The sequence below is a fragment of the Coregonus lavaretus genome, assembly GCF_964263955.1.
Source record: "Coregonus lavaretus genome assembly, contig: SUPER_35_unloc_3, whole genome shotgun sequence".
NCBI lineage: Eukaryota > Metazoa > Chordata > Actinopteri > Salmoniformes > Salmonidae > Coregonus > Coregonus lavaretus.
Window position 1 is genome coordinate 1,185,682 of NW_028167179.1, and position 17,432 is coordinate 1,203,113.

The following is a 17,432-nucleotide window of genomic DNA, read 5'->3' on the forward strand; positions in this document are numbered from 1 at the left end:
GCTGAAGTGCAGCTGGGTTATGCAGCAAGACAATGAGCCAAAACACACAATCAAGTCTACATGAAAATGGCTAAAAAGAAACACATTTGACGTTTTGGAATGGCCTAGTCAAAGTCCAGACATAATCCCAATTGAGATGTTGTGGCAGGATTTGAAACGAGCAGTTCATGCTTGAAAACCCACAAATGTTGCTAAGTTAAAGCAGTTCTGCATGGAAGAGTGGGCTAAAATTCCTCCACAATGTTGTGAGAGACTGATCAACAACTACAGGAAGCACTTGGTTGGAGTCACTGCAGCTAAAGGTGGCACAAACTTGTTCATACAGGGGCATTGGGTGTTGCATAACTTTGTTTATTAAATAAATGAAATAAGTATGTAATTGTTGTGTCATTTGTTCACTCCGGTTCTCTTGATCTAATATTAGGTTTTGGTTGAAGATCTGATAACATTCAGTATCAAAAATATGCAAAAGTAGAGAAAATTAGAAAGGGGGCAAATACTTTTCACAGCACTGTACAGCAAAAACGTTGTGTCTTCTGTACAATTTGTGTTTACACTATGCAGTCCATGAGGACCTGCTGATATACGGTGTTGCTGGCGGGAGAGACTGGAGCTCTGAAGCGGCTGGTCACAAACCCTGGCCCCAGATCAGGAGTAGTCTCTTTTCCTTCCCAAGTCGGAACCGGGACCGAACCGTGAGGGAAAGAGACTCTACCACCACCTCACAGAACACAAACACTGGGCCAGTGGACAGGTGAACTGAACAACTTCAGTCCTGGTGGTCATCAGAGAGACAGAGGCTGAATCCCAAATGACCCCCTTCCCCTCTGCCCTCGATTGTGTGTTCACGCACGCCTCTGCCATATGCGCAAGTGTCCCAAAGCTGAAGGAGTGAAAATTATGGAGGGTGTAGGGGCCAATTAGACCCGCCGATAGCCATTTCTACCGAGCCAGCAACATCGCCGGCTTCAGAGCGAAGTGGAATCCCATAAGGCACCACGTTATTTTTGAGTTTGCCCAATTTCACACAAAATAATAGAGGAGTGCCTAATTATATGTCACATGATTTTCTTTATGTCTGATTTCGAGACTTGACACATACAGATTAAATACCTCCCAAATTAAATGTTTAACTGTTACTGAGGTTTATATCTTGTAAAATGACAGGGGGAATTTGTTAATTAGAATTTCATGCTCGTTTTCTTTAAAAGTTGAACATTAATTGCATCATTCAAGTCACGAGTGTGTCCTGATTGAACCCCTCGTCCACTCTCTGAAAGTCACCCTCAGAGTTTCATCAGCAACACGTGACAACAGAGGGCCGTCCGAGCGAGTTGGTAGGGGCAAAGGGGTGGTTTGGGTCAGGGATCCAGTCTGCAGCACAGACCCTTCTCTTCACAGTCTCAGTGCAGGGATGGAGCAGGGCCTGGGGCTGATAGAGAGAGATCATCCTGTTCCTATGATACAAACACCACAGTATCCATGATGAACAGAGCAGGTCACCCTGGGCTTCAGCCTTCACAGAGGGTGGTGGGAGACCCCCCTGGTGGTAGTCTAACAGGAAGTCTGTCTTCTCCTTCAGGGTCTCGTCTAATGCCTGGTGACTGGGTTTATAGAAGGCCTGGGCCTAGACCTGGGGTCTAGCCTTCCTCAGTTACCTCAGGGTTACCCCACAAATACAGACTGGGTCACAATGGGCGTTCACCACGAGAGGCACCAAGCCTAAAACACAGCACACAATCCCAACACCCAAACAATGGCTAGAGGTCAAGGAGGGACCTCAAAGACTAACCACCTGAGGGTGGTGGCTCCTGCTTCTCCCACCTCTGGTGTCATTGGGTCACAACGTGGGAAGCCGAGCATTAGGACGGACACAGACAAGCCCTATGCCTGCCCCACCTGTGGGAAGCGCTTTTCTAAGGCAAACTATGTGAAGACGCACCAGACTGTTCACACCAAGGAGAGGCCCTTCAAGTGTAAGCTATGTTACAAGAGCTTCTCCTTCCTGAGTAACCTTATCAGACACAGGCGTGTCCGCAAAAGGGAAAAATTGTATTAGTGTGGCTTGCATTTCGCTGCACCTGCGATAACATTCTGTGAAGTGTCCTGGGGTAAGAGTTTTTTATTTATTATTACTAAGTCCCTCAGTTGAGCATCTGAATATGCTCACATTCAAACACAATACAGACCCTCAATGTAGTTTTGCCTATGGCCTATTCATAAAATACACCCTATTTTTTTTTTATAACAACTTTATAACAAGCCAGGTCTGCTGAGAAGACATGTATCTAGTGTAAAGCATAGCAGGAGAATTTGCGACAAACCTTTACTTGGCGATAATTCCTCAATTCCCGACTTGAAAGACAACGCAGTGCCAGCGGTATTGGAGGGAAAGGAACAATTTGTTAGTAGGAATAATGTTATTTTAGAGCCCAAGTTTAATTGAATTGTTAGGAAAACCTGAAGGTGATATTGTATTTTAATTATGTATTCCATTTCCTTATGGAGAAGGCCGGGCTGTCAAGGGGGTAAGGTTAAACTTTAGACATTCCCTGTCTCTGTTCCACACTCCAGTCCAGTTGGTGGCGGTAAGGCATCACTAAAGTTGGTTGCCAACCGCCATTTAAGAACCAGTGAAGAAGTGTAAACGGAAGTCAACAGTGACCATGAACAACTTCCACGTTAGCGTTTTTATTGTTGTTATTTAGACGTTTATTAACACCTTGGAACTCAAAATATGACTAATTTAACTGCACATGATCACATGCTTACCCAAGGTAGTCTTTAAGTCGCGTTGGAGATGGCACTTGGTTGATATAAATTGTATCTAGGTAACAAACATTAGCTAGCTGTTAATGTTAGCTAACAATGGCTAACTGTATGGTTTTTCACACTCAAATAGCCTCCATTATGGAGGTTCTAGCGAATGCAGCCGTGGCAGAGGTCTGTAAACTCGTAGACGACGACTATGCAGTGTTTCGTTTGGAAATAACTCAAAGCCAGAAAGAAAACAGGGCTTTACGGAGGAAACTACAGCTACTGGAACTGAAGGTAGCACGGGAGCGCGCAGAGAGGACAACGCGAGACCGCGTGCTCGCCAGTGTCCCCAGTAGTGTCAAGACCCTCGACCGATACAGAGGAATGGCAAGAGGTACATTTTGCAGAAGGCCTGTCGCACCGTTCGCATCTGCACATGTGTGACTTTAAATGTGTTAACCACATATTGTTAACCAGAATTGGGTCTTAGTCAGTTTTTGGATAGTATGCCATTACTTAACTAACTTGCAGAAAGACACTATCATAATGCATTTCCTATGATTTCAATGAGTAAAACAATATGAGACATGAAACATAATCCATTAATCTATAAATAGTATATTAAGAAGTTATGTGAAGTGTTACCTTACATCCTTGCCAATTCTAGACAGTGTCAAAACTGTCAATAGTGGACAATATAGCGTTGAGCATTGACAGCACCCAACCTAACCACCACTTTTATCCCAATCACTCTCTCAGGTGAAGGACATCTCACTGGAGGCTACAGCAGCGTTGTGAAGCCAGCAGGACACAATACATGGAGAGATGACCAACCAATCACTGTTGATGAGGAGAGTGGAACCTCAACCCAGCACGTTATCGTGATAGAGGTTAGATTACAGTACATAAAATATGGCCAGTTTATTTCAGAAAGGCTCCCCTCAGCTATTCACTTGCTTACATACTGGGACGCTACCAGTATCGCGATATTCGTTAGTATTTAACTTCTTTAGGAAAACACCCCCAATTTTGGAAACAAACAGCATTATGTTGTCATCCAGAGTCATATTTATAAATTTTTCTAGCTATAGCAGACAATATTTTACATACAGCAGGTTTTTAAAGGACCAAAGAGTTTAGTCTGCTTTGTGTAGAAATCACTCTGTCATTTCCTGTTTGCTAAAATTCTACACTGTTCATTCAATGTGAGAAAAAAGCATAGTGTAGAGAATCATTTTACCATCTCGTTTAAATAACTTTTAAATAACAAAAAATATAGTTTTTACAGATGTTTGAAGCTGGTGGACAAAAAACCGAAAGGCTCAACCGCAAGGGAGTCTCCATCATGTTACGTGGGAATGGGATGCGGGAGAGGGGGGAGATTTGTTTTGAATGTAGCCTAGTGCTGTTGCAATTCATCTAGCTTCCACATGGGGGAGAGAGAAATTCTGTGTACCACCTTTAATTTTGTCACCTATTTTAGATTTTGTTTTAGTCTTCAAGAGGTGATGATATTAAAACCAAACATTTATTTAACAATCCCTTGAAAATGGCACGCAGTTGTCAATGGTTTTAGTGGAGCGGGGGGTCTCCTTGCCCCCCAGCAGGCAAATCAAATGCTCTGCACCTCATTTAATTGATAATGACCTATTAATGTTTTAGTCAGTCATTTTAATCATTGTAGTTTTATTTTGTTTTATTGAACCGTTCATACAAACCTCTAACTTAACTTCCATCATGCACATAATAGCTTCCACTCCCTTAGTCACAACCATTTAAATCACATAATAGTCAGTGCATTATTTTCTATTAAATAATGAATATTTAGGCTACCTCTAACTTCCATCATGTGCACATTCAGGTAGCCTTGTCCAACTAGGCCTACTATCCTCTCCTACACCGTAGCTGGCAACATTGATATTGTGGCAGATTATAACCAATGCCAGCCATAATTAACCATATACTATAAAGCCTTGACTACAGGTTAAACAATTTACAGCTCTGATTTTTCTCCCCATCTTAACTGTCAAGGGGGTAAATAACAGCGGTTTCCTTAAAAAGGGGAGAATGAGCTTTCCAGAAATGCCAGAAGTATTAATAAGTATTACTGTACTCCTAATATTCAACAAATAGCATTCATTTTTCCCATAGGAAAAAACCAACCGCAACTCGCATTTGCGGACCGCGAGAGACCGCATCTGAACACAGATGAATGAATAACAGCGCACATGGGGAAAATAGAGCTTCTGATGAGATCAAAGCAAAATTAGCCTACATGAAAGGAAGAGAGAGTAAACATTATTGTTTCTAGTTGAGGTTAGTTACACGTGAAGTGTCCTGGCTTCGCATCAGTTCAAAAGAATGACGAGTGACTGAAGAGGCCGCCTGGGAGCTGTGTGGAAGAGCCGTGTAGATCAGCTCAATCAGATCGCGCAACTGAAAGGTGTCAATTCTGCCAATGAGAGGATTGCATTAAATATTCTGCATGCATGCTTATTGCTTATGATTGGACAAAACTGATGAAAAGGAGCTTCATGTCAAATTAAATGTCTGTTAGTCTCACATGGAATTCTCGTCTCGTCACATTTCCGTAGACTAAAATGAAAAGTAATTTGTAATAGTTCGTTTTTTGTAGTTTTTTTCCAGGGCATCTTGTCTCATTAGCGGCAGGTAGCTTAGTGGTTAAGAGCGTTGTGCCAGTAACCGAAAGGTCGCTGGTTCTAATCCCCGAGCCGACTAGGTGAAAAATCTGTCAATGTGCCCTTGAGCAAGGCACTTAACCCTAATTGCTCCTGTAAGTCGCTCTGGATAAGAGCGTCTGCTAAATGACTAAAATGTCACCTAGTATTTTTCGTCATAGTTATTGTTGACGAAATGAACACTGTCACAGCCCTACTTATATGCACATCACAGGAGGTTGGGGAGGACTGGTTTGTGGTATTGGCTGGTGTGGAATTGGTGGAATGGTATCAAATACATCAAACGCGTGGTTTCCATGTGTTTGATGCCATTCCATTTACTTCATTCCAGCCATTATTATGAGCCGTCCTCCCCTCAGCAGCCTCCACTGATGTACATCCACATTTATCTGCCATAGGGGAGCTTGTGAGACTTCCCTACTACATTGTTATCCAATACAACTCATGTACCGGTAATAACCTCCCCTCTTCTTGTGTCAGTCTGCAGATGCAGAAGGTCCTGGAGGATCATCTCTGGTCAAGCAGGAGAGAAATGAAGAAGAGGACCCACAACACAGCAGAGACATCCAGACTGGAGCAGCGGCTGAAGTGGCGCCCCCTGTAGCCACGGAGGACCTCACCACCGTGCCCCAGGGCAGGACCCGACGCAGCATTACGGAGGTCAGTGGAACACTGAAGGCCGTCCTCAAGTCAAAGACCGACACCGAGACTTTAACTGTAACACAAAGGCTCTTACGCACAGGATCTGACCACAGATCAGACCCAGAGAGACTGGGACTGGGGCCACTGGGCTGTCCTCCTGCTTCTGGCTCAGAGTATTTACCGGTATTTCACCAGAGCCAGAGGATGGTTAATTCCTGTGGTGATGCGTTAGACACTGGTGTTGATGATCTGTCTTGTTCGTACACTACAGAGATGGACCCTGGCAACATGCCCTTGGGTGTAGAGACACAGAGTGATCTGTCTAGAGGGGACTGGAACCGGTGCAGTAGAAGTGTATACTCTGAAGGGTGCCTAGATAAGAAAGAGGAGGGTCTGGTTGTAGATGAAGTGACTGTGAAAGTGGAGGGCGACGCTCCTCCCACATGGAATGCAGATAATCACCTAGGAGACAGACACTCACAGGGCAGCGATTTCTTAGACTACAAGGAAAGCTTGGAGACAAATCCAAATGTTGCGACCCACTCCCCTTTACACATGTTCAGTGATCGCGACCCAGTGTCCACGTCGATGGGGCCTTCCGATTCACACGGCCACATCCTTTTCGATCAGGTATTGAACTCAAACGACAGGGCTAGAGCCCAGGCTCAGAGAGTGGGAGCAACATCAGGCAATAGTAAAGAGAAACGGTTTCTCTGCATGTTCTGTAACAAAGGCTTCAGCTGCCCCCAGAAGGTGGAGATCCACCAGAGGGTCCACACAGGGGAGAAACCCTTCAGCTGTACCCAGTGTCACATGCGCTTCGCAGAGGCTGGCACCCTGAAGAGGCACCAGAGGGTCCACACAGGGGAGAAACCCTACAGCTGCCCCCAGTGTGAGAAGAGGTTCTCCCACCAGCACCATCTGAAGAGGCACTTGAAGGTCCACAAGGGAGAGAGGCCATTCGTCTGTACGGACTGAGGGAAGAGGTTCTCAGAGAGGAGCTACCTCAGAATACACCAGCAGAAAAACCATTCTACTCTATAACATAGAAAGTAACCATTCCACTGGATAGCTTGACTTTTAGATCACATTTTCATTGTCAGCAGAATGGATCCACAGATGCATTTGGAATAACGAGAGTAACAGATTTCAGTGTTGAATATTCCTGGGTAGAATATTGCATCCAGACATTGTGTGATAATAATAAGGCAGATATAAGCCTAAAAAGTCTGTTACATATTGTGTTTGTACTGTGTAGGTTAGGATGTTCACAAATGCCTATTTCATTACCGCCATTCAACTACTTCATTTTTTTCCCAAGACACTTTTAATGAGAAAAGGAATGCAGTTTATCATGCAGATTTGTAGTTGAGATGAGGATGTGTGGGTTTCATATGGTGTATTTAAAACGTGTTTATGTTTAATAAACACAAAATGGGACTTTTCATTCTAAGCCCTAGTTCAAACACCACCATCGCCCACCGAACAAAAAATGTCACTTTCTCTTTGGAAGAGCGGGGATAGAGTGCCGTCTGAAACCATTAAGTACGCCTCGTCTACATTTTGACGATAGTTCGGCAGCCTCTGCCACTCTTTCGGCATGGTGCGGGTGAAGCACGCCTCTGTTTCATGCAGCGTGCTAGAGTGCAGTTCTTCCACTCTCGGGATAAATGGTATTGCATATTAAGATATGTTAATTGCATGCTAATAAAGGTTGCTTCACTACCACACCCACAACGGAAGCGCAATCATGCACAGGAGGTTGGTGACACCTTAATTGGGGAGGACAGGCTTGTGGTAATGGCTGGAGCGGAATCAGTGGAATGGTATCAAATACATGTGGTTGATGCCATTCAATTTGCTCCGTTCCAGACGTTATTATGAGCCAGCCTCCTGTGTAATCATGGACTCGGATTTGCTGGTGGCAGCCCGCTCTTAATTTCTATTCAGTTCAGCCATAAGTTTGGTGTCTGAACTGTGCGTAATACTTTTTTCTCATTGAGACTCTCTTCAGTATACATCACATCTGATCTCACCCTATTCTGCATACCCACGACAGCGCGTTATAACCAATATACACTTACTAAATGAGAATGGCGCCGGAGGGGGATGGCCGCCGTTTTTTGTGCATTGTTTTTCACTTTTTTTGTACGTAATGTTTCCGCCATCGTTTCCTATGACCGAAAAGAGCTTCTGGACATCAGAACAGCGACTACTCAGCTCGATCTGGACAAGGATTTTTCTTTACTGAGTCAGAAGCGAAGGATTTACTCTTCTTCCTGGACCAGGCCCAAATCCCTGTCATTCGTAAGAAGAGGTTCCAGGGGTCGTCGTGCTGGAAGCCTGGCGAGTCTGTGTCGACGAGTAGATAATCCGCCTTTACCCTCCGTTCTACTGGCGAACGCGCAATCACTGGAGAATAAACTGGATGAGCTATGTTTCACAGAGTCGTAGCTGAACAAGGACATGGATAATATACAGTTAGTTGGGTTTTCCGTGCATCGGCAAGACCGAACAGCAGCCTCCGGTAAGATCGGGGGGGGGAGGGGGTGGTCTGTGTCTCTTTATAAATAAATAATATATATGTATATTGTTTTGTCCATTAAAATAACATCAAATTAATCAGAAATACAGTGTAGACATTGTTAATGTTGTAAATGGCTATTGTAGCTGGAAACGGCTGATTCCTAATGGAATATCTACATAGGCGTACAGATGCATTATCAGCAACCATCAGTCCTGTGCTCCAATTGCACATTGTGTTTGCTAATCCAAGTTTATAATTTTTAAAAGGCAAATTGATAATTAGAAAACCCTTTTGCAATTATGTTAGCACAGCTTAAAACTGTTGTGCTGATTTAAAGAAGCAATAAAACTGAAGATCTCATAAAACGCTGTGTACTACTCCCTTCACAGAACAGCGCAAACTGGCTCTAACCAGAATAGAAAGAGGAGTGGGAGGCCCCGGTGCACAACTGAGCAAGAGGACAAATACATTGTCTAGTTTGAGAAACAGACGCCTCACAGGTCCTCAACTGGCAGCTTAATTAAATAGTACCCGCAAAACACCAGTCTCAACGTCAACAGTGAAGAGGCGACTCCGGGATGCTGACCTAGGCAGAGTTGCAAAGAAAAAGCCATATCTCAGACTGGCCAATAAAAAGAAAAGATTAAGATTTGGCAAAAGAACACAGACACTGGACTTTTTCTTTGCAACTCTGCCTAGAAGGTCAGCATCCCGGAGTTAACATTCAATTCTCTGGCAACAGCTCTGGTGGACATTCCTGCAGTCAGCATGGCAATTGCATGCTCCCTCAAAACTTGAGACATCTGTGGCATTGTGTTGTGTGACAAAACTGCACATTTTAGAGTGGCCTTTTATTGTCCCCAGCACAAAATTTAAGAGAAATAAGCTGTTTGTGCATATGGAACATTTCTAAGATATTTTATTTCAGCTCATGAAACATGGGACCAACACTTTACATGTTGTGTTTATATTTTTGTTCAGTATATATTCTTCGGAGCTGTCTATTTACCACCACAAACCGATACTGACACTAAGACGGCACTCAACGAGCTGTAATAAGGCCATAAGCAAACAAGAAAATTGTCATCCAGAGGCGGCGCTCCTAGTGGCCGGGGACTTTAATGCAGGAAAACTGAAATCCGTTTGACCTCATTTCTACCAGCATGTCACGTGCAACTAGGGGGGAAAAAAAACTCTAGATCACCTTTACTCCACACACAGAGATGTGTACAAGCGCTCCCTCACCCTCCATTTGGCAAATTTCACCATAACTCTATCCTACTGATTCCTGCTTACAAGCAAAAACTCAAACAGAAAGTACAGGAAGCAAAAACTCATCGGAAGTGGTCCGATGAAGCGGATGCTAAGATACAGGACTGTTTCGCTAGCACAGACTGGAAGATTTTCCGGGATTCATCTAATGGCATTGAGGAGTATACCACATCAGTCACCGGCTTCATTAATAAGTGCATCGATGACATCGTCCCCACAGTGACCGTATGTACATATCCCAACCAGAAGCCATGGATTACAGACAACATCCACACTGAGTTAAAGGCTAGAGCTGCTGCTTTCATGGAACGAGACACTAATCTGGAGGCTTATAAGAAATCCTGCTACTTCCTACATAGTACCAGTGACTCGCTCATTACGGAAGTGGTCTGATGATGCGGATGCTAAGCTACAAGACTGTTTTCCCGCTATGCCCTCAGACGAACCATCAAACAGGCAAAGCGTCAACACAGGACTAAGAGCCGTAGGATTCTAACGCTCGTCAGATGTGGCAGGGCTTGCAAACTGTAAGGGACTACAAAAGGGAAACCCAGCTGCGAGCTGCCCAGTGACGCGAGCCTACCAGACGAGCTAAATGCCTTCTATGCTCACTTCGAGGCAAGCAATACTGAACTATGCAATGAACCAGCTGTTCCAGACGACAGGTTTGATCACGCTCTCCGTGGCCGATGTGAGTAAGACCTTTAAACGGGTTAACTTTCCCACCTAGACAAAAGGAACACCTATGTGAGAATGCTGGTCGTTGACTACAGCTCAGTGTTCAACAAAATAGTGCCCTCCAAGCTCATCACTAAGCTAAGGACCCTGGGACTGAACACCTTCCCTCTGCAACTGGATCCTAGACTTCCTGATGGGCCGCCTCCAGCTGGTGAGGGTAGGCAACAACACATCCGTCACGCTTACCCTCAACCCAGGGGCCCCTCGGTTGCGTGCTTAGTCCCCTCGGACTACAGGAAAAGGAGGGCTGAGCACGCCCCCATTCATACTGACAGGGATGTAGTGGAGAAGGTCGAAAGCTTCAAGTTCCTTGGTGTCCACATCACTAAGGACCTATCATAGTCCAAACACACCAACACAGTCGTGAGGAAGGCACGACAATGCCTATTCCCCCTCAGGAGACTGAAAATATTTGGCATGGGTCCTCAGATCCTCAAAGTTCTACAGCTGCACCATAGAGAGCATCCTGACTGATTGCATCACCGCTTGGTATGGCAACTGCTCGGCATCCGACCGCAAGGCGCTACAGAGGGTAGTGCGTACGGCCCAGTACATCACTGGGGCAGAGCACCCTGCCATCCAGGACCTCTATACCAGGCTGTGTCAGAGGAATGCCACCCAAGTCATAGACTGTTCTCTCTGCTACCGCATGGCTGTACCGGAGAGCCAAGGCTGGGACCAAAAGACTCCTTAACAGCTTCTACCCCCAGCGATAAGACTGCTGAACAGTTAATCAAATGGCTACCCAGACTATTTGCATTGACCCCCTTGTTTTATTCTTATTTTTTGCACAGACTTGTTCAAGTGTAATCTGTATCACCTCTCTCTTCCAGGAGAAGGGTCCAGAGGTGCTGCTGGTGAAGGAGGAGGGGTGTGAGGAGGGTCTGGGGAACACTGAGGGGGGGACCATGGTCATGGAAGAAAACCAGACTACACCTCCTGAACCCACAGAGGAACCAGTTGAGCAGCACAGGACCACACACAGTCTCACTGAGGTGAGCCCACTGTGAACTACTGTCTAAATGGTATTAGGTCAGGGCCTGTATCCACAAAGCCTCTCAGTAGGAGTACTGATCTAAGATCAGTTTTGCCTTGTAGATCATAATTAATAAGATCATATGGACAGATCCTAGATTGGCACTCCTATGAGACACTTTCTGGATACCGGTGCTGGTCTTGACATGCCTTTGAAAGATTGTGTAAACTAAACCCAACCTTATCTCTTGCAGTCAGTAGACATGGAGGATGGAAAGCCTGATCTGCTGCTAGTCAAAGAGGAGACAATAGAAGACGGACCAGAGAGCATTGATCTGCTAAGTGGACTAAAGATGGGGGAGCAAGGTAAGGGAGACATACACTATATTTACAAAAGTATGTGGACACCCATTCAAATTAGTGGATTTTGCTATTTCAGTGTATAAAATCAAGCACACCGGCATGAAATCTCTATAGACAAACATTGGCAGTAGAATGGCCTCACTGAAGAGCTCAGTGACTTTCAACGTGGCACCGTCATAGGATGCCACCTTTCCAAAAAGTCAGTTTGTCAAATTTCTACCCTGCTAGAGCTGCCCCGGTCAACTGTAAGTGCTGTTATTGTGAAGTGGAAACGTCTAGGAGCAACAACAGCTCAGCCGCGAAGTGGTAGGCCACACAAGCTCACAGAACGGGACCATGAGTGCTAAATCGTCTGTCCTCGGTTGCCACACTCACTACCGAGTTCCAAACTGCCACTGGAAGCAACGTCAGCACAAGAACTGTTCGTTGGGAGCTTCATGAAATGGGTTTCCTTGGCCGAGCCTAAGATCACAATGCGCAATGCCAAGCGTCGGCTGGAGTGGTGTAAAGCTCGCCGCCATTGGACTATGGAGCAGTGGAAACACATTCTCTGGAGTAATGAATCACTCTTCACCATCTGGCAGTCCGACAGACTAATCTGGATTCGGCGGATGCCAGGAGAACACTACCTGCCCCAATACATAGTGCCAACTGTAAAGTTTGGTGGAGGAATAATGGTCTGGGGATGTTTTTCATGGTTCGGGCTAGGCTTATTACTTCCAGTGAAGGGAAATCTTAACGCTACAGCATACAATTACATTCTAGACGATTCGGTGCTTCCAACTTTGTGGCAACAGTTTGGGGAAGGTCCTTTCCTGTTTCAGCATGATAATGCCCCCATGCACAAAGCGAGGTCCATAAAGAAATGGTTTGTCGAGATTGGTGTGGAAGAACTTGACTGGCCTGCATATACAGTGTAGCGCTGACCTCAACCCCATCGAACACCTTTGGGATGAATTGGAACGCCCGACTGCGAGCCAGGCCTAATCGCCCAACATCGGTGCCTGACCTCACTAATGCTCTTGTGGCTGAATGGAAACAAGTCCTCGCAGCAATGTTCCAACATCTAGTGGAAATCCTCCCCAGAAGAGTGGAGGCTGTTATAGCAGCAAAGGGTGGACCAACTCCATATTAATGCCCATGATTTTGGAATGAGATAGTCGACGAGCAGGTGTCCACATACCTTTGGTCATGTAGTGTACATACATATACAGAACATTATAGATATACTTCAATTGGAATAGTGATGCACCTTGCTATAATTTTTTCTTCATTCATAAAATTAAATCAATACAACTTATGTTTACATACAAAAACGCACATTATAATGTATGACCTTGACCAGGTAATTGACAAAAAAAACTCTGTAGCGTTTTCTCTGCCATGTTTGTAAAGTCTATTTTCTAACCTCTTCCTGCAGGTGGTTGGCTGGAGTCTAACAGAGGAGACTGGGCGGCCATCTTGGATTCCCAGACTCAGACCGGTGCAGCCAACAGCCCGGGGGACGACATCAACGAGCAGGCCAGGACCAGAGGAGACATAGTGGAGGTCAGTGGATGGGACAGTGTCCTCAACTCTGGGCTGTGGAACAACACTGTTAACCAGAAACCGACAGTGGAACACAAAACAACAACTGAACTTAGTCTCCATGACAACAAACTGGCGGAGACCAGGGCGAGGAGTAGATTTGATCTGCGGGGACGAGGTGGTGTCCGTATGCGGCGAGACAGAACAGACACAGATTCGGCTAGCGATGCTCCGTCCTGCTCCTATAGTTGTGATTCAGAGAGACTGATGGCGCCTCAGGTTAATCCCCCAACAGGTGCTGCCTTCAGCATGCCTTCTATAGGATCTATCAACTGGAACATGGACCCTGTGACAACACAGACACTCCCTGGCCTTCATCCTCCTCACACTCTCCTTATGTTAAACCAGACCTCAGACAATGCCAGTGCCTCAACACTAAATGGCTACACAAGCCCGTTGACAAATGACAATAGTAGAGACGGAATCAGTAAAGGTGGCAGCGCCAAAGAGAAGCGCTTCCCGTGTTCGTTCTGTGGGATAGCCTTCAGTTTCCCCAAACAGGTGGAGATCCACCAGAGGGTGCACACGGGGGAGAAACAATTCGCCTGCCACCTGTGCCGAGCCTGTTTTTCGCATTCGTTCAGCCTGAAGAGACACCAGAGAGTTCACACAGGGGAGAAACCCTTTAGCTGTACACAGTGTCACATGCGCTTCGCCCAGGCTGGTGACCTGAAGAGGCACCAGAGGGTCCACACAGGGGAGAAACCCTACAGCTGCCCCCAGTGTGAGAAGAGGTTCACCCGCCAGGACCAGCTGAAAATGCACCTGAAGGTCCACATGGGAGAAAGGCCGTTCGCCTGTATGCACTGCGGGAAGAGGTTCTCAGAGAGGAGCTTCCTCAGGATACACCAGCAGAAAAACCATCCCACTCTATAAGATGGAAAGTAACCATTCCACTCGATAGCTTCTGCTGTTTAGATCAAACCCAGCATTAAAGACAAAGATTAATTTTCATTGTTGTCAGCAGAAAAGATCCACAGATGCATTTGGAATAACGAGTGTAACAGATTTCAGGGTTGAATATTCCTGGGTAGAATATTGCAACCAGACATTGTGTGATATATAAGCATAAAAATTATGTTACATAGTGCTTGTACTGTGTAGGTTATATGATGTTCACAAATGCCTATTTCATTACTTTATTTTTTACCCAATAAACTTTTAATGAGAAATGAATGCAGTTCAAGTAGATTTTTTGTTGACATGTATATGTGTGGTTTTCATATGGTGTATTTAAAACGTTTGATGTTTAATAAACACAATGGGACTTTTCATTCTAAGACTTTCATTGAGACTCCCTTTAATATGCACATCTGATCTCATCCTATTCTGCACACACACCAGCGCTTTACCATACACTTACTAAAATACCTACACACACTACACACACGTCGAAATAGTTTAGTTGCGTTTTTCTGAGGAATTTTCACTTGTCATAGCTGACTCATATTTACCCACAACATCATATTTATGTCCCCCATGATGGGTTTAACAACAATGAAGTCAATCTTCTGTAACTACAGTATAGGACTCAAACTTAGTGGGGATGGGTAAACCACTCCATGTTGAAAGTGTGTTTTATCTGTGTTACGTACCTGGGGGTGTGTATGTCTGTGTAATCTGTATCACCTCTCTTCCAGGAGGAGGAGGGTCCAGAGGTGCTGCTGGTGGAGGAGGAGGGGTGTGAGGAGGGTCTGGGGAACCCTGAGGGAAGCATGGTCATGGAGGACAACCAGACTACACCTCCTCCTGAACCCACAGAGGAACCAGCTGAGCAGCACGGGACCACACACAGTCTCATTGAACATGGTATTAGGTCAGGGCCCTTATCCACAGTGTCAGAGTAGGAATGCTGATCTAGGAGCTGTTTTGCCTTATAGATTAATAAGATTATATGGAAAGATCCTATATCAGCACTCCTACTCTGAGAATCTTGGTGAATAATTTTTGGTATTTGGTATTTGATTAGGATCCCCATTAGCTGCTGCAAAAGCAGCAGCTACTTTTCCTGGGGTCTACACAAAACATGAAATAATACAGAACATTAATAGACAAGAACAGCTCAAGGACCAAAGTACATAAAAAACAAATGTAAAGGTACACGTAGCCTACATATCAATACATACACACAAACTATCTAGGTCAAATAGGGGAGAGGCGTTGTGTCTTAAGTGTGGGACCATGCCGTTGAATTATCAAATCAACGAACACGTTTGCATAGAACTCAAAGCAATCCCTTATTGCCCAATCAGATGACGCTCCATAGCAGGGTGCTCATATCAGATTTCTTGATCCAACATCCTCTCACTCTGTATCTCTTACAGTCAGTAGACATGGAGGATGGGAAGCCTAATCTGCTGCTGGTCAAAGAGGAGACAATAGAAGACGGACCAGAGAGCATTGATCTGCTGAGTGGACTAAAGATGGGGGAGCAAGGTAAGGGAGAAATACATATAGCCTACATACAGTAATAGATCTTCAATGGGAATAGTGATGTGCCTGGCTATAAAATGTTCTTCATTTTCTTTATTCCTAAAATGAAATAAATACAACTTATGTTAAAATACAAAAACACACAATGTTTGAACTCTATCAGGTAATTTACTAAAATAACTCCATATGTAGAGTTTTCTCTGCCATGTTTTTAAAGTATATTATGTAACCTCTTCCTGCAGGTGGTTGGCTGGAGGCTAACAGAGGAGACTGGGTGGCATCTTGGATTCCCAGACCCAGACGGGTGCAGGCCAGGACCAGAGGCTACATAGTGGAGGTCAGTGGATGGGACAGCATCCTCAACTGGGGAACAGCACTGTTAGGCTTACCGATCACTGCACCTGTACACAGCCATTCTGAAATTAGCCCACCCAACTACCTCATCCCCATATTGTTATTTATTTTGCTAATTTGCACCCCAGTATCTCTAGTTGCACATATATCATTCCAGTGTTATTACGAAATTGTAACTATTTTGCACTATGGCCCATTTATTGCCTTACCTCCATAACTTACTACATTCGCACACACTGTATATATATTTTATGTTGTATTTTTGACTTTGTTTTGTTTACCCCATATGTAACTGTGTTGTTTTTTATCGCACTGCTTTGCTTTATCTTGGCCAGGTCGCAGTTGTAAATGAGAACTTGTTCTCAACTGGTTTACCTGGTTAAATAAAGTTGAAATAAAAAATAAATAAAAAGGCTGGGGAACAGCACTGTTAATCACAATCAGAAACAGACAGTGGAACACAAAACATCCAGACTTAGTCTCCATGACAACAGACTGGCTGCGACCAGGGCGAGGTGTAGATTTGGTCTGCGGGGACGGGGAGTTGTCTGTATGCGGCGGGAGAGAACCCTGTCTTGTTTGATTTTATTAAGATCCCCATTAGCCAATGCCAATGGCGACAGCTAGCTTTACTGGGGTCCGACACATAACGAAAAATACATTACAGACGGAAGACTTTCATTCATTTACATACATTTAAAAACATTAACATGTGCATGTTTCTTTGCATTATCAGTTGTGCATACATGTCAGTACATACACACAAAAAGTTGGTCACATGGGGGAGAGGTGTTGTGAGGTGTTGCTTTGTTTTTTTCAACCAGGTTTGCTGTTCACTGGCACTATATGAAATTAGGGTTGCACGATATTGGAAATAACTGACATTGCGATATTTTGTTTTTCTGCGATATATATTGCGATATGAAAAAATACAGGATGTATGTACAGCGACTTTTCAGGTGGAAGTCCTCATTAATAAAGTGTACGTCAGACTTATGTAGGGCTCCGTTGTCCGGCTGGATCACAAGTCCGTTGTTGCTGTATAATATTCCACTTGTGACAGCTCTGTGATTTCTCTCTGCCGT

At 44.7% G+C, this 17,432-nt stretch overlaps 1 protein-coding gene across 1 annotated transcript; it reads left to right on the forward strand.

The window, feature by feature from the left end:
• Window positions 1-2,635: 2,635 nt before the first annotated feature.
• LOC311110320 (uncharacterized protein) lies at window positions 2,636-14,833 on the forward strand. Its single transcript, XM_084188862.1, has 6 exons — window positions 2,636-3,151; window positions 3,517-3,647; window positions 5,937-6,116; window positions 11,469-11,630; window positions 11,865-11,976; window positions 13,394-14,833. The coding sequence occupies exons 1-6, from the start codon at window positions 2,869-2,871 to the stop codon at window positions 14,434-14,436; spliced, it is 1,911 nt and encodes a 636-aa protein (XP_084044988.1). The 5' UTR covers window positions 2,636-2,868; the 3' UTR covers window positions 14,437-14,833.
• The last annotated feature ends 2,599 nt before the right edge of the window (window positions 14,834-17,432 follow it).

What these genes read in the sequence shown, in the direction of transcription:
- LOC311110320 (XM_084188862.1), top strand. Translation starts at nt 2,869, where the DNA reads ATGGCTAACTGTATGGTTTTTCACACTCAAATAGCCTCCATTATGGAG. An exon ending in CCCGACGCAGCATTACGGAG is followed by an intron (nt 6,117 to 11,468) that starts GTCAGTGGAACA and finishes TCTCTCTTCCAG; the next exon opens with GAGAAGGGTCCAGAGGTGCT. An exon ending in ACTAAAGATGGGGGAGCAAG is followed by an intron (nt 11,977 to 13,393) that starts GTAAGGGAGACA and finishes CTCTTCCTGCAG; the next exon opens with GTGGTTGGCTGGAGTCTAAC.